General features: G+C 35.2%; 1 protein-coding gene across 1 annotated transcript in view; it reads left to right on the forward strand.

Moving 5' to 3' along the window:
• The first annotated feature begins 2,408 nt into the window (after positions 1-2,408).
• Positions 2,409-26,198, forward strand: part of CDH7 (cadherin 7) — a 190,879-nt gene continuing 167,089 nt past the window's right edge. Inside the window, exons 1-2 of the mRNA XM_044658087.1 lie at positions 2,409-2,522; positions 25,302-25,705. Coding sequence (XP_044514022.1) covers positions 25,496-25,705 — 210 coding nt within the window. The 5' untranslated portion in view covers positions 2,409-2,522; positions 25,302-25,495. The remainder of the gene's footprint in view (positions 2,523-25,301; positions 25,706-26,198) is intronic.

Consider the following 26,198-nt stretch of genomic DNA (forward strand, 5'->3'; position numbering starts at 1 on the left):
TCTTAAGAAGCTGAATCTAGTTTTAGGGATAAAATGTGAATATATAGATCAATTAGAGAACAATATAAGGACCAGCATTTATGGGGCATCCTAGGATTCTATAGGAACTCAGAAAAGGGAAAGATCAGAAAGATCTCATGGAGCCAGGTCTTCAGTCAAAATAAAAGATTTTAGAATTGCAAGAATTACAAAAACTGATAGTTCAAACCTGTCATTTTAATGATGAGAAAGCTGAGATCCAGAGTGATTCACCAAGGTGATATACTAAGTAGGTAAACCAGACTTTGAATACAGGTTTTCTGTCTGAAATCTAATGTCCCACACCATATTCCCCCATATACCACATTGTCTCCAAGGTTTTGAATATATTGAAAGACCTAGGGAATACAGGTCATTGACTTTTTTTAATGAAGTAGTAAGATGAAAAAATATTTGGGGAGTTTAGGGTGAAAATAATGTATTATGGTTTAGACACTGATTTTAAGGTGATTGTGACAATCCAAGTAAAAATTTGCAGTAGACTAGAGGCGAAGAAAGGCATAATTAGGAATAGTGGATGTTGTATTCATTACTCTTGAACTGAGTTTACATTTGTTGACTGGATCAAGCAAAATTAGACTTTATTTTTGCCTTCTAGAGAGGCAGGGAGGAGATAGAGAGACAGACAGAGTAGGTCTAAAGTCCACTGATGGTAAAGGGAGTATAAGAATAATAGGCACAATGAAAATTTCCTCATTGTTGTAGTTGAGAGGTTCCTTAGGATTTGGAACTAGCAGTCTTAGATATAAACTTGTTCAATCCCCTCATTTTACAAATGAGGAAACTAAGGTCCACTGGGGTATAATGACTTCCCTAAAGGTCATGAACAAACTAAGGAGCAGAGAGAACATGAATTCAAACCTAAGTACTCTAATTACAGAGCATCACCTTCCACCCCTCCCCCCAACCTCCACCTACCAACTACAGAATGGTGAACTCTTGGGAATGTTCTACAAATTAGACATATCCCATTGGTCGGGAGAACAAAATAAAAACTACATCTACAAGCATATATATTTGGTCTATGCCTCCGTGTGCCCTTATCACAGAAGATTCAGCTTTCTACTTGGACCTTGGGACTGAATTAAGTAATGGAAGAGTGAAAATAAAACAAATCCAAATTGATGCTGCCTGCTCCAAATAAAATGTCCACATATGCCCTCATTTCTCAAAGGTCTTCAATATCCAACCGGGAATAAATTACACACCCTGCAAGTTTTTACACTGGCGAACCCAATAGAGAAAGGACATTTTACCAAGCAAAGAAAGTAGAACTAGGGCAGTCTAAGGAGACTGAAAGGGCAAAACTATAAAGCAAGAAAACTGTAAGTTCTGATTAGTTTTATGACTTTGCCTTCATGCCTCCGGAACTCAATTGATCATGGATTCTATGACAAGCTAAGGAGTGGAGGGAAGTGGGGAATAAGGAGGTATGTGTGAAGAAATTCTTAAACTCTCTCCTCCAGCTTGCAGCTAGCTATTCAAATGCAAATACCTCGCCAAGAAATGGATTGGCTGCAGCCCCTCCTCCTTTAAACCCTTGTCCTGGTTTTTATGCAAAGGAATCCATCTGTATAGATTCTGTCAAAAGGCTGGAGGAGGAGGGTGCGTGCATGTGTGCATCTGTGTGTATGCGTGTGTGTGTGTGTGTGTGTGTGTGTGTGTGTGTGTGTGTGTGTGTGTGCGCGCGAGCGTGCATTGACAGGGTGGTTTCCTTTTTGAATTCCTTTTGCACAGCCATCATTGGGTCTTCCGAAGGTACAAAAAGTCTCAGTGCCTCCTCTGGCCGGCTTCAGATAGAACTGACAGCAGGCGCCAGGCGTGGTGAACCTCCTCTCTGGGCTGCTCTTCCTCCCCTCCACCCCTCCTCTTGCGCTCTCCCTTTCCCTTTCCCTCTCCCTAGTGGAACGAACCCTCTCTCCGTACCTCTTGCCTATGAGAAACGGTTGGGCAAGACCGCGAGAGCTCCCTCTGTGCATCGCCTGCTTCTGTCCTTGCAGCGCCTGGAGAGGAGCGGGTTCCCTCTGCTAGCCGCCCGCTCCGCACCGCGCCCGGACTAGCTCCAGCTTCTTGTGAATAGCGGGAGGGGAGGCAAGAAGGGAGGGAAAGAAGAGGAGAGGAAGAGAGGAGAGAGGGAGGGAGGCAGCGAGCGAAAGAGAGAGCGCGCAAGCTGGGGTGGGAGGGAGGGAGTTCTCCGCAGTCTGCTCGCCCAGCGAGCGAGCTCCGGGGGAGCCCTCCGCCTCCACTGGATGCGCCCGCCGCGCAGTGTGATGTGATTGGAGGGAGGGAGCCCCCTGTGCCGAGCGGTCCAGAGCACAGACTCGATGCTGGGCAATGTAAGTTCATCCCGGATCTAAGAGAGGTTTAGGCACATGTTTGAGAGCTGCCCGCGAGTTCTTCGCTGCTGAGAGTCAGTATCCATTTGGATTAAAATACCCACGCGGCTTGTGACTAACACAGGAGGGGGCAAAACAGAATACCAGGTAAGAGGACTGGCGTTCGTTCTTCATTGGGTTTTAGGGATAGAGACTCAGTGTTATTTTTTAATGTTCTCTTAGCCTTCTTCAAGTATTTCCAGCCTCTGAATAAGAGGAGCAAAGGTTGCTAGAATTCATTTGTAATTAGCTTTAAAATCCAAAAGTTATTGCCATTTGATATGAAATGCTGACTGAAAACGCGATATGCATACGGAGAGGACAGGAGACTATCTTGAACGCCTTTAAAGAGGCACCAGATGTGACGCTAGAAGTAGTTCAGGATTAGAGGAAATGCCCAAAGACTCCTCAGTCAGTCAACAAACATTTATATGAAGCCTTAGACACAAGGAAGTCTGAACAGTTTTTCATACTTGAAGGGGATAGCGGGTAGGGGGAAAATTGAGAGTGCCCCAGCTTCTTTGCTTCCTCACTGGTGCCGGTAAAGCTTAATTTTTCTGTTCGATACCAATCCTGTGTGGAGTTGTTTGGTAAGGGTTATGAGGTTTACTGTTGCAAGATAGATGTTTTCTCCCCCTCCCACCCCCTTTTGTAAACTATAGGTGTCAAAATGTTTTACAGTTTGAAAAATGTGAAACAGGTCACTTAAGGCTTTATTTCTGTAATTAGTATTCAACTGATAAGGTGGCTCTGCAGTGCTTTTAGCCTTTGATTAGTGACCTCCTCCTCCTCCACTGTGTTGTAGATCCATTGTACACGCAGGCATCATGCTTCTTTGATTTCAGTTTGTCTAATACCTAGTTTGTGTTCCATACTGACTGGAAGTCCTACGTACACAGTGTTCCAATTTGAATGATAGAAAAAACAAGTGTCTGAAGACCTTTCATACCCTTTTATTGTCTTAAGTGTAGTTCAGGTGAGTTGGGGTTAGAAGCAACTTCATCAGTTAGTGGGAAACTACCTTGGGAAGGAGAGCCAGGGGCCAAAATTAGCAAAGCTTTTTGGATTCTGCAATTTAAACCTTGTGTATAAACTATAATGCTTGTCCATTGCAATATATATACACACACACACACACACATATATATATATATACACACAAATATATAATCTCCTGATAGACAACTTATCAAGTCAAAGGAAAGATTTGAAAGAAAAAATAAATGTGCACTTCATAATTCTTTTAATGTGACAGATTTCACGGTCTTTTTTCATATGGAAATGGAATAATAAAATTTTGGTAGCAAATAAATGATGACACAAATATACTGTGAAACAAAAAACATTTCGATTTGTCCCTCAACCTACTCATAAGATACATTTACTTTTATGAAGACTTAAATGTGACTAATTTCTTTTTCCTTCCAGAAACTACTTTTTTATTGTTGGTTTTCTTTGAAAGAAATTGTATGAGCATTGGAGTAAGTAATAGCCATGTATGTGCATCATAGCTATAAATCAGATGAACATCATTTTTTAAAAAGCACCTTGTTTTAGATTTGAATGGATCAAGGATTTTCAGGGTTAATAATGTAAGGGGGGAAAAAAGAAATTTTAAAAAGCGATAGTTGTTTTTTTTGTCAGGATATTGCCTGTAACACCTGACCAGTGTGAACACTGTGCAAAAGACAGGTTGTAGAAAATAATTTAGTAGAGCCTAATTAAAAGTATGTTTCAGTGCTATTGCATTTGTAACCTCACCTGGGTACCAAACATGACTTCCTCTTTAGTAGTCCTTGTTTTGACTTTGTGTTTATCCCAGCACTTTTTCCTTATTACTTACACTCTGTGTAGGAGAACTCCAATGGTTATCTTTTTCTTTTTTTTTCTTTTTATGAGTATTGGGGATAAGCTGAGTTAAAATGAAAAACTCACCTAGGAAGTAATGAAGCAGAATGACAAACTGGTAACTTTCGTAGCAGTAAGAGAAGGGGTGGGGGGAGGAAAAGAGAAGTGAAAGCCTTGTTACTATGCTAGTATTTAACATGGTAGCAGACAGCTGAAGCAATTAGGTAAATATCCGAAGTTAATAGTCTTATCTAGTATGGCATGTTGAAAGTATGCTGGTGGGGGAAACACACGTGCACACACACACACACACACACACACAGATAATCAGCGTGCAGGCCATCTTCCTGCTAAAAGCTATTAAGGTTTGCAGCTTTAATAAAAGGGCATTGTGCCCTTACAATGTAAGATATTATTGTAATTAAGGGCTGCTATAGGTCATTAGAACTGTGTTAACAATCAGCTGACAGCCTCACAACTCTTTCAAGCCTACTTTTATTGATTTAATAGTACAGAGCTTTTACCCTTTCTTATAAAAGGGTAATTGTAAAGCATCTGTATTACTGCAATTTACCCTTGAATTGACTGGAGTCTTTAGTGACCAGTGAAGAAGGTTATGTGCTGCACACGAGTTGGCTTCTGTTATCCTTCCTATGTATAAATATCTAAGGTCGTTTGTTTTTTTTTAAGGTGTGTGTGCCTGTTTTCACTTCCCTGCCTCTCTGCACATTATACAGCATTTTATTTTCCTTGATAGCAAACTCCCTTAATGTTTTAAAGCCCTTACAAAATCCATGATGAAGAAAAGTGAGTACTGCTTGTGCTGAGTCAAATAATGTCTTAAGCAAATCTTTTAAACATTTTTATAAGGTGCTAAACACATAAATTGTTCCTCTTTATAGTGGATATTTATTGCTGAGTGGCTTCAACTCTCTTAGACTCTCCAAGGTTTTAAATTGACTGTTGTAGTTACTTGCATATATATAAGATCACTATGAGCTGGGCAAATAATCTGTTTTTTTTTTTCCACTTGATTGGCAGACTTCAGAGCTTTCTATTATATTATCTTTGTCAGTGGCTTCTGAGTCAAGTCACTTGTATTACTTGATTATCCAAGGTTTGTGCATGAATGCCTCTGTGTAGACACTGAGAATTGCTTTTTCCCCCCCTGTCATTAAGAATCAGTTGGTTTTAGATAGGGGTAATAGCAAATAGGGCCAAACTGAGCACAGGGGAGGAAAACATGTGATCCAAGGACTCTTTACGAGTCAGTCTTCAACAATACTAGCACATTCAGTGATAAGTAGCAATACACGAGTGCCTCCTGTGGGATTTTAGAGGTTCTGCAGGAAGATAACCCTAATATTTTCTCCCTCTTGGTATATACTATGAGACTGCACTGCCAAAACAGCCAGTGCAAATGAGTTTGTTAGGGACATGGTGCTACTTTCTCGTTCCAGTGCTGTTCCCAGTGCTGTTCCCAGTGCTGCTTTGGGGAGCACTGCTTTACTGTTGTTCTATAAATAGATCAGGTTAAAATGATGCATTTAAGTCATAAAATTACATATGATAGAGTGTGAAGGTCATGGCAAATTGTGTGAAAAGTATATACCTATGTATACATGCATATATATTATCTCAGATTTGTATTTTTATAGCACCCAAAGAAAAATTTTACACTAAAATATGACTTCAGCGTTATAATATTACATAATTAACTCAAGTTCTTTGGACTACTCCAGAATTGCTACTTTTTTTCCCTCTTTATGGCATATGGGATCCTTTTAGTTAATTACTACCTATTCTTCCATTTCCTTGTTAAATCCATTCATTCAAAATAGAAGGCATTTGTGGTTAACTTGAGAGGGGCACTGTAATCAATTTAGAGAAGTTTTCTTTCTTTGTTTTATAACCAGATGTACACTACAGGTGAAGCACTTCATTTACAGGGCCCCTGCCTGAATATTTAGACCAGTTAACTGTGGGAGATTGTGGTCTGTAATTGCAAATGTTATCTTGCCCAGGGAGCTAATGGATTTGATCACAGTTTCTTAACTTGAGAAGTCACAATTAGAGTCCCTAGCCTTACTATTTAAAATAATAATAATAATAATAATAATAATAATAATAATAATAACTTTGTCTTTGAAGAAGAAAGATGGGGACATATATCCTTATTGTAATTTTTGAAAGCACTTTAAACATTCAGTGATCCCCTCAAAGAAATTCCCTTAGTAATAAATCAGAGAAGATCATAGTCACATACATATAGATTTTAGGAACTTTGAAAGTTATAGCAACAAAATTGCTAGAGTTTTTCCCAAATAATATGCTAAATAGAAATATTTTATTTCTTTAAGTGATATGGCCTAGGCCTTGACTATCTGGATTCTAAGTTACTCAGGATGACAAAGTTTTAGTGGCATTAGTCAGTTACAGAATATTACCTTATAGAAGGAAGCTATTTTATTAACAGACTGAAGGTATAGAAAGAAAATGGTGGATCATTTTGTTCTGTTGATCCGGGGAAGGTAGTACCTGCTACTTGGCATAGTTAAAATGGCACTTAAAAGAATGCTTTCACTTGTTTCTGAGGTTATGCTTAACCAGTAGCTATTGCTGTCTTACAAAGAAGTTAGAGCTTTGGGAGAAAAGTTGAAATGAAAAAGGAAGAAAAAGTTAACTTTAGTACAAGCCTAACTCTCAACTTCCTCTTGAAAAGTGTACACACACACAGACACACACACACACACACACCATTCTCTCTCTGATCCACCTACCTTTCTGAGATATTCCTCTCTCTTCCCAAGGAAGTATCTATAAGATAGTATGATACTTTAATGAGTATGCTCAAATTTTACTTAAAAGAGAAAAGGGCATTGAGGTATGAAAAAATTGAATATTTACATCATTTGCCTTCACAGAGAAAAAAGTAGATTGCTCTTGGTCACAAAGATTGACCCATTTAAAACTAACCTTATTTAAAATCATGTTTCATTCAGTTAGTGTTTCAGATTCATTCCTGTCTTCAAGAGTAGCTTTTTGAGTGCCTTTGCTCATTCTCTTTATTACATACCCTCAAGAATCCCTGTGCCGCTGCTCTATCCAATGGGGGAATAAAAATGCCTAATTAATTTCCTTTTCTGTCTCATAAATCTTGGCCCCACCCATAGTGTCTAACTGTGGTCACTGGCACAATTACAAAAGTGGCTTCTGCTTTCTGAAATCCTCCTTGCTGTCACCTCCTATCCACCTAACTCCTCTTGTCTCTAGCCTCTTTCATATCCCAGATAATACTGTACGGTATAAAGATGTCTTTCCTCCCACTCTGCCCCACAGCATTTGTTTTTGTATTCGAGATTATATTAAATATAACTGGAGTCAGTGTGTTATAATAAAAAGATCTTTGGATTAAGGAAGAGAAGACCTGAGTTCTAGGCCCATTTCTGCCACTACCTCATTCTGTGACCTTGGGCAAGTTATTTTTTTCCATGGGTCTGGATTTTCTTCTGTGTCAAATGTAGGGGTGGAACTACTATTATCTCTTAGGTATCTTCTAATCCTGATGAATAATTAATAATTGATTATTTGATTTAAAGAAATAAATATCATATATGGAAGACAGATGATCTCTCTGCCTTCTTATCTTGAAAGAAATCAGCTTTATTAAAACACCTGTTTAAATCCATATTTCATTTGAATCAGTCTGTAAGTGGAAGCCTTCATGAGAAACCTAGTGATGATTGCTAATTTTTGAAGGAAAATATGAATTATTTCAGGAGGCATTATTCTTTATTCTTGATCTAGCTGAAATATGATCTCTTTCAAATAGATGGTTAAAAGATGATGACTTTTAGGAAGGACATTGTTAAGCATCCAGAGATGGACAAGCAAAATTCTAAAAGACCTTGAGGTTATTATGCTATATAAGAACTGGGTGAAAGAACTAGAAATATTAAGACTGAAGAAAAGAAGGATTAATGTGATAGGATAGGTTGATGTGATATAATAGTCTCCAAGTATTTGAAGTTCTTTTGTGAAATCGAGATGATGGACGATGTCCTGGAAAGAGAGCTGGATGAGTAGTTAGAGGACCTGGGTTCAAATCCTAACTCAAGCACTATTTAATCCATATTCTGTCATTTTCTATCCATCTTGGTCAAATCATGTAATGTCTCTGATAACTCTATTTTCATATCTTCAAATTCAGGAATTTGCCCTATATTAATTCTGAGTTTCCTTCCGAAACCTAAATCTGTATTCTTATGAGCTATTCATTTTGCTTGGCCTCCAAGGAAGAATTAGGAACTAAAGGAAAAACCTTCTATCTATCCAAAAGTGTAATGAACTGACTTTGAAGGTTAGTAGGTTTTTTTTTTCTCACTACAAGTCTTCATGAAAGGGTGTAGGGATCACTTGGTAGGTTTTTTTTTTTTTTTTTTTTTTAGCATCAGTTTGGTATTGAGGGCTTTTGAGTTTTTCCTAGCTCTCAAATTCTGTATCTATAACTACTATATCTATAACTACTAGAGAAAAATGACTTTTCCTCTAAACTAACCAAGAAAAAGTTGATCCTACAATAAACATGTAAAAAGGAATTTTTTATCATTTTGTAACATTTTGTCAAAATTTCTCTTATTCTTGTAAAACTAAATGAATGTATTTGTCCACAAGGGTATGTGTGTGTGTGTGTGTGTGTGTGTGTGTGTGTATGTATATAAATATATATATATATGCATTTCACTGTTTATAAGTACATAAATTGAATAAAATTTCTGGTATAGATCAAAACAGTTCAATATTGAAATGATTTTTGAAATGACAGTACCTTACCAATAGTAAGACTCTCCCTCTCCCTCCCCTTTTGACAGCTGTGGTTTCTCAAGCTATAATGTTTTATAGATTAGCCAGTGAAATGTCTAAGGGAATATAAGCATGATTCAGGAGATGTTCAGTAGTCAACCCTCATGGATTTTTTTCTCTTATTTTTGTGGATCATTCTATAAAGAACACTTTTCTGAAAGGGTATTTTATCCCCCTACATTGTTTCTTGGAAAATGGGAATGTTAAAGCCAGTGATTATAGAATTCATTTATGGGATGATGTGATTACTGTTCTACGTTGCATTTTTCCCTTTCACTAAAATAAGAAATTTTTAAAAATTTTCTCTGAAAAATAATGAACTGGTCCTTTAAAGTCAGTATAAAAAAAGAATAATCAACTGGTTAGATAATTATCTTCATAACAGATAATGATTATCTCTACCTGGTAATGATTCAAAACAATTAAGATTGCCCAATCAACTATATATTAAAGCAACAGAGGCAATTGGGCTTTGTACCCGAGAGATACAATTGGATACTTACATTTGGGTACATAAAGTATATTTTATGGCAACTTTAAATTTTTTCAAAGTTAAAAAAGATTGACTTGAATAAGACATTATAAGTTTTGCTGTCTCTAGAGTATATAGAATAGTGCTTTCTCCCTATAAAAGAGTACATATACTTCAATTTGTGTTTATCGAGCACCTAATCACCCTTTGAGGTTCTTATCTTAAATTATTTATAAATTTAAATAAGTAAATTATTTTGTTTACTCAGAATATTGTCTTGAATTTGGGAGGATTTTAGCTTTATATCATCAACTCAGTAGCTGCTTTGCAAAAAAGTAAAAAACAATTTTAGTTATTGGGGAATATTTGTTCATCATTTTTAAGTGTGAATAAAACATTTAGTTATTAATGTGATGAGTACTTAATCTGATTTTTGAAATGGTTTCATAGAGATGCTAAGTAGGGCAGAAAAGCTGAGAAAATTTTAAAATAATGAATTAATTCTGATAAAATAATATTATCTATTAGGGATAAATGAATAATAAACCATTTACTTGGAAATAATGTGTTGCCACTTAACTGAACAAAAATAATTGGAACAATGAGACAGCATGATAAAGTGATTTCAGACTAGATAAATAATGGCGATTCTGTGTATACTGCCTGACTGCTTTCCCTAATTTTTTCCTTCCTTTTGGATTTTGCTGTTTAACATTTTGGTTGCATTATTCCTGATATTTCATATACAAGGTTTCAGGTTTGTGTTGGGTATAATAAGACAGTTTGGGATGACCACAATTCTTTATATGGTAATATTTCATTCATTTTCAAGTGTGAAAAAATACATTGCAAGAGTAGGGTAATAAACATTAAAGAAACCTTAGCTTTTAAATGTCACCACCTAATAAGTCATTTTTTTCAGTGCTGATCAAAGAATATTGTATTTCAAAGTAATTATTAGACCAATAGCTATTCTCACAATGTCTTTCAAAAGTACTGTCATTGGCTATATACTTTTCTTTGCCACAAAACAGCTATTTCCATGAAAGAAAATGTTTCTTGTCTGTATCTTCTCACTCAAGTTACTACTATTTACTTTAGGAAGTTATAATACTACATATTTGTAACTATCTTATGCTGACATATATGTATTGATGTCACCTTAAAATGTAAACCAGTACACCTTTGAAGAATCAACTGTTTTCTCAACAAGGAATAGGAAACATGACAGACAGCCAAAAGCTAATTATTCTGTTTTCTCGTTGAAAGGATTTTTATATTAGGCAGGATGAACAGTATGCACCCTGCATATTATGAAAAACCATCTTCCCAAATAATAATACATGTTTGTGTAATACTTTAAGATTTACAAAGTGCTTTCCTCACCACAACTCTTTAAGGTGAATAATGTAAATATTATCTGCATTTTACAGATAGAAAGATTGCATAACAATTTATTCATGGTTACCACTACTGGTATAGCTAGATGGCAGTAGTAGATAGAGCCCTGGCCTTGAAATCAGGAAGACTCATCTTCATGGGTTCAAATGCAGCCACAGATACTTTCTAGACGTGTGAATGGGCCAGTCACTTAACCCTGTTTTCCTTAGATCCTCATCTGCAAAATGTAGAGAGGAATGACAAGCCAGTTCAGTATCTTTGCCAAGAAAACCCCAAATAGGGTCATGAAGAGTTGCAAATAACTAAAGATGAATGAATAACAGGAGCATGTTTACTAATATGTGTGCAGGGGAGGGGGTAGGGATTGAAAGAAAATCTCAACTCCAAATTCAGTATTTTTCCATTTTACTCTACTACCTCTCCATCATTAGCCCTGCTATTACAGGGTGAAGAGAGTGGACAAAGCAGGCCTCAGGGAAATAGAGACTAATTTAAAAGTCAAGAATGAGGGAAAAAACAGGGTTATTTTTAGGAGGCAGGAAATTGGCAGTTTTTGAGAATATCCCATATCCCATCTTTATGCATTTCCACTGGCTGTCCCTATGCCTAGAAATCCCTTCTCTTTTTGCCTGTATAGGCTCCTGGCTTCCTTCATGTCTCAGCTAAAATTCTGCCTTCTGCAAGAAGCCTTTCCCTTTCCCTCTTAATGATGATACCTTTTCTTTTGAAATTATCTGCAATTTATCCTTGTTTATTGGCATCCAAGTGGCACAGTAGAGAGTACAAGGCCTGAAATCAGGAAGACTCATGCTCTTGAGTTCAAATTTTGCCTCAGACACTCTCAAGACAGGATGTTAGTCTCAGTTCCTCATCTGTAAAATTATTGGGAGAAGGAAATGGCAGACCATTCCCAAATCTTTGCCAAGAAAACCTCAGTGGGGTCATGAAGATTCTCAGAAAAGTGAAAGACCAAACAACAGAAAAAACATCCTATTTGTTCAAAATTGTTTGCATCCCCATCCAATTAGATTGTTAGCTCCTTAAATGCAGGGTCTGTTTTTTGATTCTTTGTATCCCCAACATTTAACAGAATATGTGGCACACAGTAGGCACTTAATAAGTTCTTGCTGACTTGACATGAAATACCTGATCCAATAGTACTTAATCAGTTCCCATTGCAATTTGCTGTGGTGCTTTTGCATTTGAAATTTTTTTAATTCTCTCTCTCCCCCACCCCATTCATTTATTTTTGCATGCTTCATTACTGAAAAATACCAAACATATAAAGAATCCTTAGACTTGTTAATAAGAATAGATGGGAATATATATATATATATAAAGATTCTTTGTTTCCCTGTTGATAAAATAGAAGATACTGAATTCATTTTCATGCATTTACTGATTTCCTTTGAGATTCAAATGTGAGTAAAGAAAGATGAGGGTTTGTGAAATCAGAGAATGCCAGACTTTAAGCTAAAGGCATCTTTCCCTGGACCTTGGAGTTCATAATAGTTTGGCCATATAATTTACTGTCTAAATAAGGGCAACTAAACCAATATAACCTTGTCAACAAACATTTGACCAACCTGCAGGTTCCCATTTTACTTTTTTGTCATGCTCCCTTTTCCCTTTGTACAAATAAATCCTGTAAAGGTTAATGCAGTAGTATTTATCATGCTTATCCAGGAATGGGAACTATATTTATCCATTTATCTCTAGATGAAAACTCCACCACCTTAATGGACACACAAGGGTCCTTAAAGCCCCCTTATTTCCTTATAGTTCTTTGTGATAACTCACATAAGGGGGTGTAGAATTTACTCACTAACTCTTACTATATATTTTATTCAATTACTTTAAATTTAATGAAACTTTTTGCAAATGTGTTGAGATTTATCATTCTTTTGAAATTGCCAAGAAAGGTTATCTCAGATGCTTTAAGTATAAAAAGAGAAGAAATAAAGACTCTTGGTAGATATATTTTGGGTGTACTAAAGAACAAGATTGGAATTCTGATTATGTTAAGGTCCAAGTATTTTACTTTATGTCTTGTTCTGGTGCTACTCTTTCATTATCAGTTGGAATCAATTGTAAAATTACCGAAGAATCACAGCAGAGTTAGGAGAGACATTAGAGAACATTTAATCCAGCCCATAACTGACTATTAATTTTCTATCTCTTATTATAGACAGATAGTAAAAGAGAATCATTCAAGGAAGCCCATTTTTATTTTGGATTCTCTCTAAAGTCCATTTCAACTCTAAGTGTCATGCATGATTCTATATCTTTACTTCTACATCTGCCCAGTTTCTCCATTGGCCTTCATGCTTCTTTTTTTTTCTAATCTTAAAAAGACATATTAGTGATAGATCTTTTTAGGAAATACTATGTAAATATCATAGATTATTAGAACCAGGAAATCACAGAATATTTTAGGGCTACAAGGAACTTTGGAGATAAATGAAAATTGTTCCTTTTATAAATAATGAAACAAAACAAACTGGCAGAACTATAATTAGAACCTGAATATTAACTTCAGCCCAAGTCAATTCAACAATTTAAATATTTATTAAGATATCAAGGCAAAGTGAAAAGAATGCTAGATTTGGAATCAAAGGAAACTTGGATAAGTCGCTTAACACTTCTTGACTTCCACTTGTTCATTTACAAAATGAGAAGTTTGGACTAGATGACTTCTATATCAATTCATTTATTAAGTGTTATGAATGTTGCAGGTGGAAAGCCAGATACTGTGAGATTCCATTCTGCTAGAAATTTCTTCAACACTACAATTTGCAAAGGACTTTATTAGGCATTGGAAAATGTACAACGCTAAAAAGGTTTTTAAAAAAGAGATATATAACTTCCTCTCATAGAGATTACAATTAAATATGAAAGATTTGACACATAAAGAAGTAGTTATAATAGAAAAACATACATCATAAATATATGAAAAGTGTCAAAGGGAGGAAAAAACCAAGGAAGGTAATAGTTGTGCTATATTCAGCTCTGAAGAGAACAGATCTAGAATAGTTTCCCTTATTCTAGGTGTCACATTTTAGAAAGGACATTGCTAAATTAAAGTGTGTTCAGAATTGGTGACCAAAGCAGTGAGAGATTTGAAAAGCATACTATATTTGGGAAAGTTTAGCTTGAAGAAGACTAAGGAAGTGGTAAATCATGATGGTAGTCTATATACTTTCAGACTAGAAGGTTAGGGAAAGGCTCATAGACAGAGGGTTAGTCCATCTGCATTTTACATAGTGGGTGGACTGGTGAAAATCACAAATATGTGGTTGAGTGGAAGAGGGAGGGAAGACATTTCAAGTAAGATAAAACCTCATATGTAGGAAAGCAAGAAAAATGATATGGGGAATGTCAGTATTCCCTGATGAGAATATTCTTACAATAAAAGCTCGTTGTTAAATTCTCAGGGTGAGTACTTATACCTTGGTAATCTGCCTCTACCATATACTGGATGATTCTTGAGAATACAATTTCTTTTTTTTTCATCTTTGTATTTCCAGCACCTAGCATACCGTGGCACTACCAGGTTGGTGTCTACACATTTGCTTTAGAATGGATAAATTTGTGACAGCTAATTAATGTAGTGGATAGAGCCTTGGACTTCAAGTCAAGACTTCAGTTTAAATTGGCCCTCATCTACTTACTAGCTGAGTGACTCTTCACAAGTCATTTAACTGCTGACAGCCTCGGTTTCCTTATCTGTAAATTGGAAATAATAATTGTATCTACCTCCTAGGTTTGTTGTGAAGTTAAAATGAAATAATATTTGTAAAGTACATGGAAAGCATTAAGATGATTAAATATAGATGTATATATTGTATTGTGTGTATAAGTATATATACACACAAACATTTGTACAAATATATTTATATATACTAGCTATAAATAAGTGGTATGTGATAGATAGGGAGTTATTAGATTCTTCTGTTCTTTAAATACAAAATTTAGGAGTTTGGAGTTTATTCCAAGGGCAATAAAGGCCAATTGAACGCCTTTGAGTATAGTGATATTTCTACATGAGAGATTCATCTGGCAGTGGTGTTATGTATGAATTGGAGAAAAGACATTTGAGGTGTGAAGAATGGTTTTTTGAGACTATTGAAGTAGTCTCAATAGGTAATAATGAGCATCTGTGCCAGGGCAGCAGGAATAGGAAAATAATAAATAAATAAAAATATTATTAAATAGTTGAGTGAAATAGATCCTGCTCTCAAGGGCCTTGCAGTCTAATTCAGAATGTGTTGGAAGGGCTAAAAGAGAAGTTTCAAGTAGATTGCAAGGCTCGGAGTACATACAGTTCATTGGCATGACAGACATCAATACAGGTATATCCCTTTGATATCATGATTTTCCCCAAAGCAGTTTTGATGTAACACAGGTGAGCAGAAGAAATTAAATGGGAATTCTGTGAAAACTGCAGATGATATGCAAAGGCCAGCAGAAGACAGAAAAAAGTTTACAAACTCAGAAATGAAACACACACACACATACACACACACACACATATACACACACATATATAGTATCATAAAACTTTAACAATTTATCTTTAATGCCATAAATATACATGATTTATTTTTTAAAGTTAAAGTTTGTGAAAAGTGTGAAAGCCAGCAGATGACATACAAATGCTAGAAATGTAAATATCTTAACATTGACCTACATATAGCCTATAACCAAATACTTAACCCAAATTTAACCGTAAGATACTGTAACAAACCATAAGAGAAAAAATTAAAAAAAAAATACTTCTTTTGTAGTACAAAGGTAGGGCCAAACATTTTAAGTGGATTTTCCAGATGCCAGGAGCTCTGCACCACTAATTCCTACCTTATGGAAGGGACACCTGTACTTGTAGGAATGGAGAATGTAGTGTCAATACTGTATGCCCAGAGGGCCAGAATAGGGAATTAAATGGCCCAATAATCCTCTATCTTACTGTAAGGATTGTGGTTAGTAACTCCATGCTCTTCCAAGTAATGTGATTAGCCATGACTGCCTTATTATAATTGGGGAGTCAAAAGGCCTTAGCTTAATAATATTGAAAATGAGCCTGAGAATTGGAAATAGAGTAGGGACTCTAATTTTCCCTCTTCGTGGATGGGAATGGGAACTGCAGACATCTTTCCATCAGGGGTTAAAGAGAGAGAAACATTGGTGGCAAGTTTAGGGGTGTAAGATAGAGATTTCCATATAGCCCTGGAGAAGATCTAAGGTGGGGGCATGATGGATGTAAAAGAAAGGTGGCAATAAATATGAAAAGTAGTACTTAAATAGAATTGGCAGGTATTGCTTACTAACTAGTTGTTAAAAATGAGAAATAGTCAAAGGTAACACCAAGGTATGGAACATGAGTGATAGGTGTGCCATTGTCAGAAACAGGACAATCAAAAGAAAAATCAGATTTAGTATGGGCATATCTTGCTTTTGTTCCTAATTAATGAACAGGTTTAATGGATTCAAGTGTATTCCCCTAACATCTTTTAGGTTATAATAATTATCATTGAGATGACCTGGAGGAAAATATTTTGAAATGTTATTAAGAATTATTTTTTTTCTTTCTTTTGGGAATCTGTAGGAAAAGAAGCAGGTAAGCCTCTGACCTAAACAAGAGCCTTAGGAAGTAGTGTTTCTCCACTCTGGAAATGTTCATGAATAGGTAAAGAATCTGGTAAAACATTATATCATATATAAGAATAAGTAAAATATACTTATATATGATATAAATATCATGTAAGGAAATAAATGTGATAAAGGCAGAGGATTACGTGGTCTGGTTGCAAAATTCTCCTTTTTGTTTCACATAAAGAAAACCAATATGAAGAGTTAATATTCCACAGGTAAAGCCCTATATTAGACATGTGGTCTTCTGGCAAAGCCTTTAGTAAGTAACAATCTGGGTGGCAATTGTCATTCTATCTCAAGTATCAAAATTTACCATCATGTCTTCTCCTACTAATAGGTATGGGGTTCTCTCAAAGAGCAAAGTCCTTCTGAATAAGTCACAGATTGGATGTTAGCAGTTGTTGTTTCATCAAAGGATTCACCAGGAGAACCTAACTCACCAAAAGTTAATTTTCCCTGCCTGGCCCTCAATTTACTATGGCAGCCCTAATGCTAGTGATTATTCTCTTCTTACAGTGTATAATTGAAAGGGCCTTTTATGGGAACTCTTATCCAGATGTCTCATTTTACAGAGGAAGAAACTGATGCCCAGAAAAATTAAATAACTTATCCAAAGTCACAGAGAGAGTAAATGCAGAAATAGGATTTTGGCTTCTGGATCCATGATACCAAGTTCAACTTCATTTATTTTCCACTCTTCTCTCTCTCTCTCTCTCTCTCTCTCTCTCTCTCTCCATTATATATATGCATATATATGTACAAATATGTATGTACAAAAATTATATATATATAATGTACAAATGTAACATTATATAACATTGCTACTTTGTTACCTATTAAGCCAATGAAACTCTGAGTTCAGCACTATAAATTTTTCAGTTTTTTCTAATCCACCATACTATCCCCGTAAATAAGAATGTTTTCAGACATCATTGTACTGTTGCAATTTAAACATACACACACACACACACACACACACACACACACACACACACATACCAACAAAGCCCCTAAAAACTCATGTGCTTGCACTTTGTGTTTTCAATTGTCTTCTCATCAAAACTTAAAGAATTAAAGTTTAAAAAATTCTATGGAAAGGGGCCAAAAAGAAATAGTATCCCAGCACTTTTGGGGAGAATATTTAAAATCTCATGTGGCAATGTTTAATATACCTTTTCTATCTCTCCATTTTCTCCCTTCTTTTTTCCACCTTGTTCCAACCTCCAAGTTAGTTAGTCAAACAACAAACATTAAATACTTACTATATTCCAGGCAGAGGTTAGTGTTTGAGGATGTTGGGAATGGTGGTATCTACAACAATTTGGGGTTGGACATTTTAATTTTTAATGTTATAGTATTTTCCCTCTCCAAGTATTGTACATCTTTTGGTTCTTCAGTAGTTCTGTATGAAATTATTGATGTGAGTATTCTCTGCAAAGATAGAGATCTCAAGCTATCCAATGTTTGTTTATCCTTTGGGATTCCTCATCCATTTCTTCCCATGAATTTTGCAAAAAAGAGTCTATATACCATGTGAGGAGGCTTCCTCTAGTTCTCTTGGCATTATATGGTTATGAGTGAAGCACATGTGAGGCCCATCTATTGTTCCTCACTGCAATTCATCCATGTCTTTGATCATATACTTATGCTGCTACTTCTGTTTAATTCTCCATTTCTAATATATTGAAGGCTGCTCGTGCCTACTTTATATGTCTCTGTTGGGTGCCTTTTGGGTGTCACTCAGCATTATTTTTTGAACATTTTTGTACTCCATATATTGCACATTTAAAATGTCAGATTTTTCAGATGGGAAATGAGTTTCAAGTCTGAAGAAAGCCTTAAATAAGTTCCGATGTTACTGTAACTTGGAGCTAAATTTCTTTCACACTCATCCCTTCCTAAGTTAAAGTTCACACCTTCTCCATGTTATTTTTGTCTTCATTTTATGTATTATGTATATATTAATGAATGTGTATTTTTCCTTCAATATAATGTAAGTTCCTGGAGTGAAGAGACTATTTTGTTTTGTTCTGTATTCTAATTTTTAGTATAATGCCTGACAAATAATATATGTTTAATTCATGATTTTTAATTCTAATGAAAAACATTTTTGCTAGCTTTCACCGTCTACATGTCACCAGCCTTTACAAATGTGACATGTTATATCCAACCCTGGACCAGTTGTCTGAAGACCCTAGTCTTTAGCCTTTGGGTAAGCCACTTAACCACAATGAGTTTCTATTTCCTCATTTGAAAAATCAGTTTATTACTTATTTGCCCTGTAAAAGAACTCCCTAAAGTACATAGCATGAAAATAATAATAGTTTATTACCTTTTTCCCCTTTTGCTAGAGGAATAAATCTTGCAAATAGGAGTGGTAACCAAAATATGATTCTAACTCACTTCTTAAAATCTAAATTATTAATATAAAAGTGTTATTAGTGCAAACATACCTAACCTAAAGTATCTTTCTGGTTAAAAAATAGTAATAACATCTGTGTAGTGAATCTTTGATCAAAGCACCATTGATTTAGAATCAGAAGAGAATTCAGATTATCTAATTCAATGGCTTCAATTTTGCAGATGTAGTAACTGAAGACCAGAGGAGCAATCTATAAAGAACTTATTTCAGTGAGGGAAACAACATATACATAAATGCAAGAAAAATAAAAGAAAGGTAACCTTAGACAGAGAGATGCAGGGTCTTAAGAAGGACCTTTTTTTCAGGAGATAGCTATTGTGCAGAATTTCAAAGTAAGCCAAGGGTTTCTAAGAGGCCATGCTTAATAGCAAACGTATTCTAGTCATGGTGGATAGCTAGAGAAAAAAACTATGATAGGAGATAAACTGTCATGTGTAAAGGCTAGTAACTAGGTCAATGTAAATTAACAATAGAGTGCTTAGGTAACAAGTAATGTTCTTAAGCGTTAAAAGATGGAAAAATTAAGAAGAAGCCAGCTTGCAAAGAGCTTTAAGAAACATAAATTTGCATTTGATCCTAGGAGGAAAGGGAGCTACTGGAGATTCTTGAGTAGGAGAATGATGTGGTCAAACTTATAATTTAGGAGAATCACTTTGGCAACCATATGGAAGATGAATTGGAATGAAGAGAGAGTTAGTTGGAGCAAGGAGTACAATTAGAACTCTTTTGCAAGAATCCAGAAAGGTTATGAAATGTTGTACTTGGGTGGATTTTGCTAAATTATATTGCTTTGTTTGTAAGCTATTTAAAAACAAAAAAGAACACTTAACTATGCATGACTTAACCAAGATATCTAGAAAGTTGTCTTCTAAGTAGTAGCATGAATGCAGAAAGGGGAATGTATTTAAGGAATGTAATTTGATATGTAGAATGAATGAAAGAGAGGTTGAATAAAATATTGAGTTGGAAAACCTGGGTGACTGGAAGAGCGATAGTTTCTTTAGCTATAAAAGGAAGCTCAGAAGAGGGATGGGCTTGGTAGGATGATAATGAGTTCTGTTTTAGGCATACCACATTTGAGTTATTCAAGGGACATTGATTTTGAAATGTCCAGTAAACAGCTGATACAAGGCTAAAGTTCAGAAGAAAGACACAAACTGGGAACAGAAATCTGGGGATCCTATGTATAAAGATGGTAATTGAATATATGAGAATTGATCAGATCAGCAGAGAAGAGAGCACAGAAAAATAAACAGAGAAATTTTGAACTAGTCTCTGGGGAGTGGGTGTGACATAGACAAAGATCTAGGGAAGGAGAAGGAGAAGGTGTTATGGGACAAGACTGATACCTACCATCTCTATCTGTAGTGCCAAATCAAATTCTTCCTGCATACAAGCAATCTGAAAATTCAAAACTGGCATTATTGAAAATATTCATTCAAGATAGTCATTTGGAACTCAGAATACATTTCTTGTAAAGAATTGTAAATGATAGGGCAATTTCTAGAACAGCACATAAAATCGTTTTTTTAAAAATACATAATCCAAATAAAATAATATAGTAAAATGGTATATTAGATGAAATCATGGACCTAGAGTCAAGAAGACTCAAGTTCGTATTTTGCCTTACACTTAATAGCTGAATGACTATGATAAAGTCCCTTTCCTAGCCTTAGTTCCATTAAATAGGGATGACAATATCTATGCTATTTACTGTATAGAGTTGTTAGAAGGAGCAAATGACATAATGTATATAAAGTGCTTTGCAAATGTTAAATCAGTAAGTAAATATCAGGTTCATTATGATTCAGTTGTGGCTAAAATATATTTTTATTGACTTCCTATCCCTCTAGTGAGTGATTACTATCCGTTCTACATAAAGTACAATTCTATTCCTTTCTTGACATTTCTTATGCCTTCAAAACAGCTTTAAGAAGTTTTTTTTCTCTTTTTAAAATGATCATTGAATGTAGGTAATATTGCTTTTTAGTTTTCCTGCCAGTATTCTAAATGGACAGTGTAACTTTTGTATTCATCCTCAGTTATCTACCCTTGCCTAAATCTCTATTTCATGTTTAATTCCAAATCAGTAACCAAGCATTTAAAATTTTTCTCCCAAAACCCTTACCTTCCATCTTAGAATTGATACTAAGTATAGGTCCCAAGGTAAAAAAATGTGGTAAGGGTTAGGCTATTGGGGTTAAATATTTTTCTTATGGTCACACAACTAAGGTCAAATTTGGACCTAGGTCCTCCTGTCTCCAGGTCTGACTCTATCCACTTAAACCACCTATTTGCCTCTGACCAAGCATTTATTACACATTTACTTCATGGCAATACATTCTGGGAATACCAGGAAAAGCATAAACATAATTCTTGCCCTCAAGGCATTCCTTCTAAAAGAAAATTTAGCACACAAAACATGCATATGTATTACTTTCCTTTTAATCTATAGAAAAACACATATGTGAATATATATATATATACATATATATATATATATATATAAAATAGAAGGTAATCTGAGGAAAGTCACTAGTAACTGGGTGGGGAGATGTGTGTTAGGCAAACTTTCCTATAGAAGATTGAGTTTGAGTTGAATGTTGAGGGAAAACATGGTCAAACCCGTGGATTGATAAACTTTGGAAGCTAAGTGGAGGATAGATTGCAATAAGAAGAGGCTTGAGGCAGAGAACCATCCAGAAGATTTTTTAAATAGTCCAGGAATGGATTGATAAGAGAATTTGTAAGTGAGATTTTATTAGGTAGGAATGACAAGACTTCACAGCAGATTGGATATGTAGCCTGAGTGAGAGTCCAGAGTATTAATGATGCCTAATTTTTGTGCCTGGATGACTGCGAGAATGGTGGAACCCTTGATAGTCCTAGAGAAGTTGGACAGAAGAGAGGATTTAGGGGAAAGCCAATGAGTTCCATTTTGAACACAGCGAATTTGAGATAACTCAGGAATTTCCAGTTAGAGATGTTTAGTAGGGATAGTTATTTAGTCTCTTTAAATACAATATCCTTTTCTTTCTCTTTAATGACTTATAAAAGCAGGATTTAATTCTGGAAGACCTCTCATTGCTTTTGAACCAATGCTTATAATTTATATACTCCTCTGCTTTTCATAGAGACTTCCATCAGTAGCTGCTGACATATCCAATCACAACTTTATAATGTCTTACTGCTAGATTTATGATTTATACAAGGAACTTGTCATCTCATTTTTCCCAGCTGCTCTGGTAGTCTATAGTGTATGTCTACTACTTCCTTACTCATTATCCTTTACTAAATGCAGTGCATCATGGCTCTTCCTTTCAGTTCGTGTGTCCTTACAGGTATAAATATCTTCATGAAGTGCAGTACTCATTCCCCTTTTACTTAATCTGTTCCTTCTGACCCTTTCCATTGTTAAATCAGAATCATGAGTCATACCGTACAAAACCTCAGGTTATATCACTGTTTTGACCATATTAGAGATTTTGTTCACTTTGGTCAATTGTATAGAGTTTATTTATATAGAGAGTATTTAAAGAATATATTTATATATTACATATGTATTTGTATATAGTATATATATTTATAAAGAGAGAGTATATAGAGTTATAATTAATAATTTCTTCCCATCTTCCTCATTGTCTTCAAAAGACTATGAAAGCATTTCCACTTTTAATTATATGCCTTTTTCATACCTATTGCCTCAAAAAGCTGTAGGATTCAGCAGCTATATATGGATATTTTCTGTCATCACCTCTATTTCAGTTAAAATTATTTTAATAAGATAGACCAATTGCTAGGAAAATACCTTCTTGCAGCATTTGGAAGGTGAGATATTAAACATTATCATAGTATAAAATGTATTTCTTTATGTGACATATTGAGCAACAAAGAGGATAATAACAGTTTTCCTTGTACCATATTGCACCTCTGTAATAGCCATGGAGTCAGCTGCCCCAACCAATGAAGTAAAAGGTAGTATGACGCAAACTCTTCCTTCCATTCCCACCAGCCTCTCTCTCTCCTCTCCCTTTTGCAATGAGAATGGTCACTAGTGAGAAAAAGAATGTTGGTTTCATATGAGGCCTCAGTTAGATATGTCTTTAATGAGTGACTATATGTATATGTTTTCAGGCAACATAATTTGTCTAAATCCACATGAGAGCAAACTTTTTTTAACATTATGTGGTTTTGAATATTCTATTTTAGTTGGGCTGATGATTTGTTATTATTGTGATATCAATCAGAATTATAAATCACCTTTTAGGAATATTCCCTATGTCTCATGAGCCAATATAAATTAGGATTAATTTCCAATTTAATTAAAGATTTAATTGCCCCCAAACTACTTGTGCAAATTCTCAGTACTATGTCAAGGAATACTCCTAGGGGAAATTTCTGAGCATTAGAGTTTCTTCAGATTCGTTGTTTTGACTTATACTCTTAATATTAAGGTGTAGAGTCTTGGAGGAGAAATATTCTATATCTAATAGTCATTAGATAATCATAAACATAGGTTTAGAGCTAGAAGAGATGTTAAAGGTAATTTCTGGGCAAGTCACTTAATATCTCTTAGATTATCCCTAGGTGAACATATTACATAACATGTCTGCCTCAGTTTTCCCTTACGTAAAATGAAGGAATTGTACTCATCCTTACCTTCCAGCGTTATGATTCTAATTTATACCATTTCCTTCATTTTATAGATGAGGAAGCTGTGTTCTAGAGAATTTATGTTACTTGATCAAGGTTAACAAAGTAAGTGTCAGACCTAGGATATGCTAAATCTAAATCCATTAATGCTTTCTACTGTATCAAGTGATCTGTTTCATTGGTTTGAAGAGTCCTGAGGTATAAGTTGAGACATTTTAGACCATCTGAATGAATTAAAAATTGTATAAAAGTATTTCTATTTCTAATCTATATAGTTTAATAAAACACAGGCCCAAATCAAGTCTAATTTCATCCAGTTTCAGGACTATATTTACCACATTTTAATTATTTTTGTATTTATTTTATTTTTTCCTGATTCTGTGTTCCACATTTGTTGATTTCTAATGCATCTTGAGTTTGTAATACTTGACTTTGATGAATTAACATGAAATTATTTTGTCTGGAGTACAAGTACTTAAAAAAGGGAGGAAAAGAATAATTTCCAACAAGTCTATAGATGAAGTTTCACAATTATAGACAGGTTTCTTGTAGTGCAATCTTCATAAAACAATTTTGACTTTTTTGGGAGGGGGGTGTGGAAGACTATAGGAATAATAAGCCATTCCCCCTTAATTATGACATTGCTGATTTATTTATAGGCAGTAAAATGAATTCAGGAGGAACAAGATATAGAATATCGATTGAAATGAACTCTCTCATAAATTCTCAGTCCTCTGTGTTTTGGGCATACTTACAAAGTCTGGACGGTGGCTGATTTTATATATCTCTTACATAATCAGAATTCTGTAACTGAAATAAATAAAAATTAGAATAAAAGGTATTTTTCCCATACTATTACTGAAGGACCTCCTGGGCTCATGCCAACACAGAATTGAACTCAGAATATAGTCTAATTTTCTGACCCCACTAAAGATGCATAGAAACGAACATTTTACATGACATACTTAGCAATTTTTGAAATGTGAAAAGTAGGAAACTTCTGAGCTTTTTAACAGAGCACAATCAAATCAGAACACATCAAAACAGCTGGTGTTCTGTGACTCAGAATAAATCAACCCGTTTTGAGTCACCTCATACTACTTTATTTCTCTTTACAGTTTCATAGAAGAGATTTAAACTAACATACGTCCTTTCCATTTGAATAAACCTCTGCTTTTAGCTGCTTTGCTTTCTCATTCTAAGATGAGTAAAATTGGCTGCAACATGGAAGAAAAAAAAATAAAGACTGGCATTTAAAATAATTTCTTTAGGGAAAAAAATGTTCCTACGTTCGTGTTATATAAATCATGTGCTCAGATGATGTGCCCTAGGAGAGAACATGATTTGATCAGTTGTGTTTTGGAATGTGGATGATGCTACCTCATCATTTTTTATATGATAGAAAAAAACAACTGGCAAAATTATTATAATCCAGCATCTGAGATAATAAAATATTCTTATTGCTTAAGGTAATAATGACACTTCAAAGAAATAGAATATTATGGTGCTAAGTAAAATATGAAAGACATTATTTGTTTTATATCTTGACATCAGTTTTTCGCTTTTGTTCTGATAGGTACCTATTACACCATTTCTCTGGTGAAGGCTATTCAGCAGTGGTGACCTCTTCCAATCGAACACTCCACAAATTATTATCTCTGGACTCCCAGCTGACACCCTGCCGGAGGCTAGAGCTACTAAGCCAACTGGAACTGTGCCCGTTCTCCTGTCAAGGTTTTTTTCTTACAGAGGAAAAAGAAAAAAAAAAAGATGAAGTTGGGCAAAGTGGAGTTCTGCCATTTTTTGCAGATAATAGCCCTTTTCCTGTGTCTTTCTGGGATGAGTCAAGCAGAACTCTCAAGGTCCAGATCAAAGCCTTATTTCCAGGCAGGGAGGCCACGGACCAAGCGCAGCTGGGTGTGGAATCAGTTCTTTGTGCTGGAAGAATATATGGGTTCAGATCCTCTTTATGTAGGAAAGGTAGGGCATTCATCCCTTTAAATGGGGCATATGCTTTTTGTCAATATTTATGACTTGTATTTGTGGGTAGAATAAATTTAAATCAAAACAAAATCCAGAGGTATTTGTCCTGAATGCATTTCTGAGTAGCTTGTCTCTATTTCTGTTGCATTTTTCAAACTAGATTCTTTTTGTATATAAACTACTTTTTGGTATAGTTAAACTCCTTATGGGAACCAAAGTCATTTAGAAAATTGCTTACTAACTTCTATAGCCCTGTTTCCTTCTAATCCTGGTTCTGTCACTAACTAGGGATACTACCTAACATAAGACTTAATGGCCCCAGTATCTTACTTCCTTCAACTTAAAAATAAGGAAGTTGGTAGGTGATCTCTAAGATTTTTTTAAATCTCCAATGTTTTCTATTAGTACACTGAAGTATAAGCTTAACGAATCCTACCTTAGTTGCCTGAAACATTCAATGAAGTTTATACAAAATGTAGAATACACTACA

The sequence above is a fragment of the Gracilinanus agilis genome, chromosome 1, assembly GCF_016433145.1.
Source record: "Gracilinanus agilis isolate LMUSP501 chromosome 1, AgileGrace, whole genome shotgun sequence".
NCBI lineage: Eukaryota > Metazoa > Chordata > Mammalia > Didelphimorphia > Didelphidae > Gracilinanus > Gracilinanus agilis.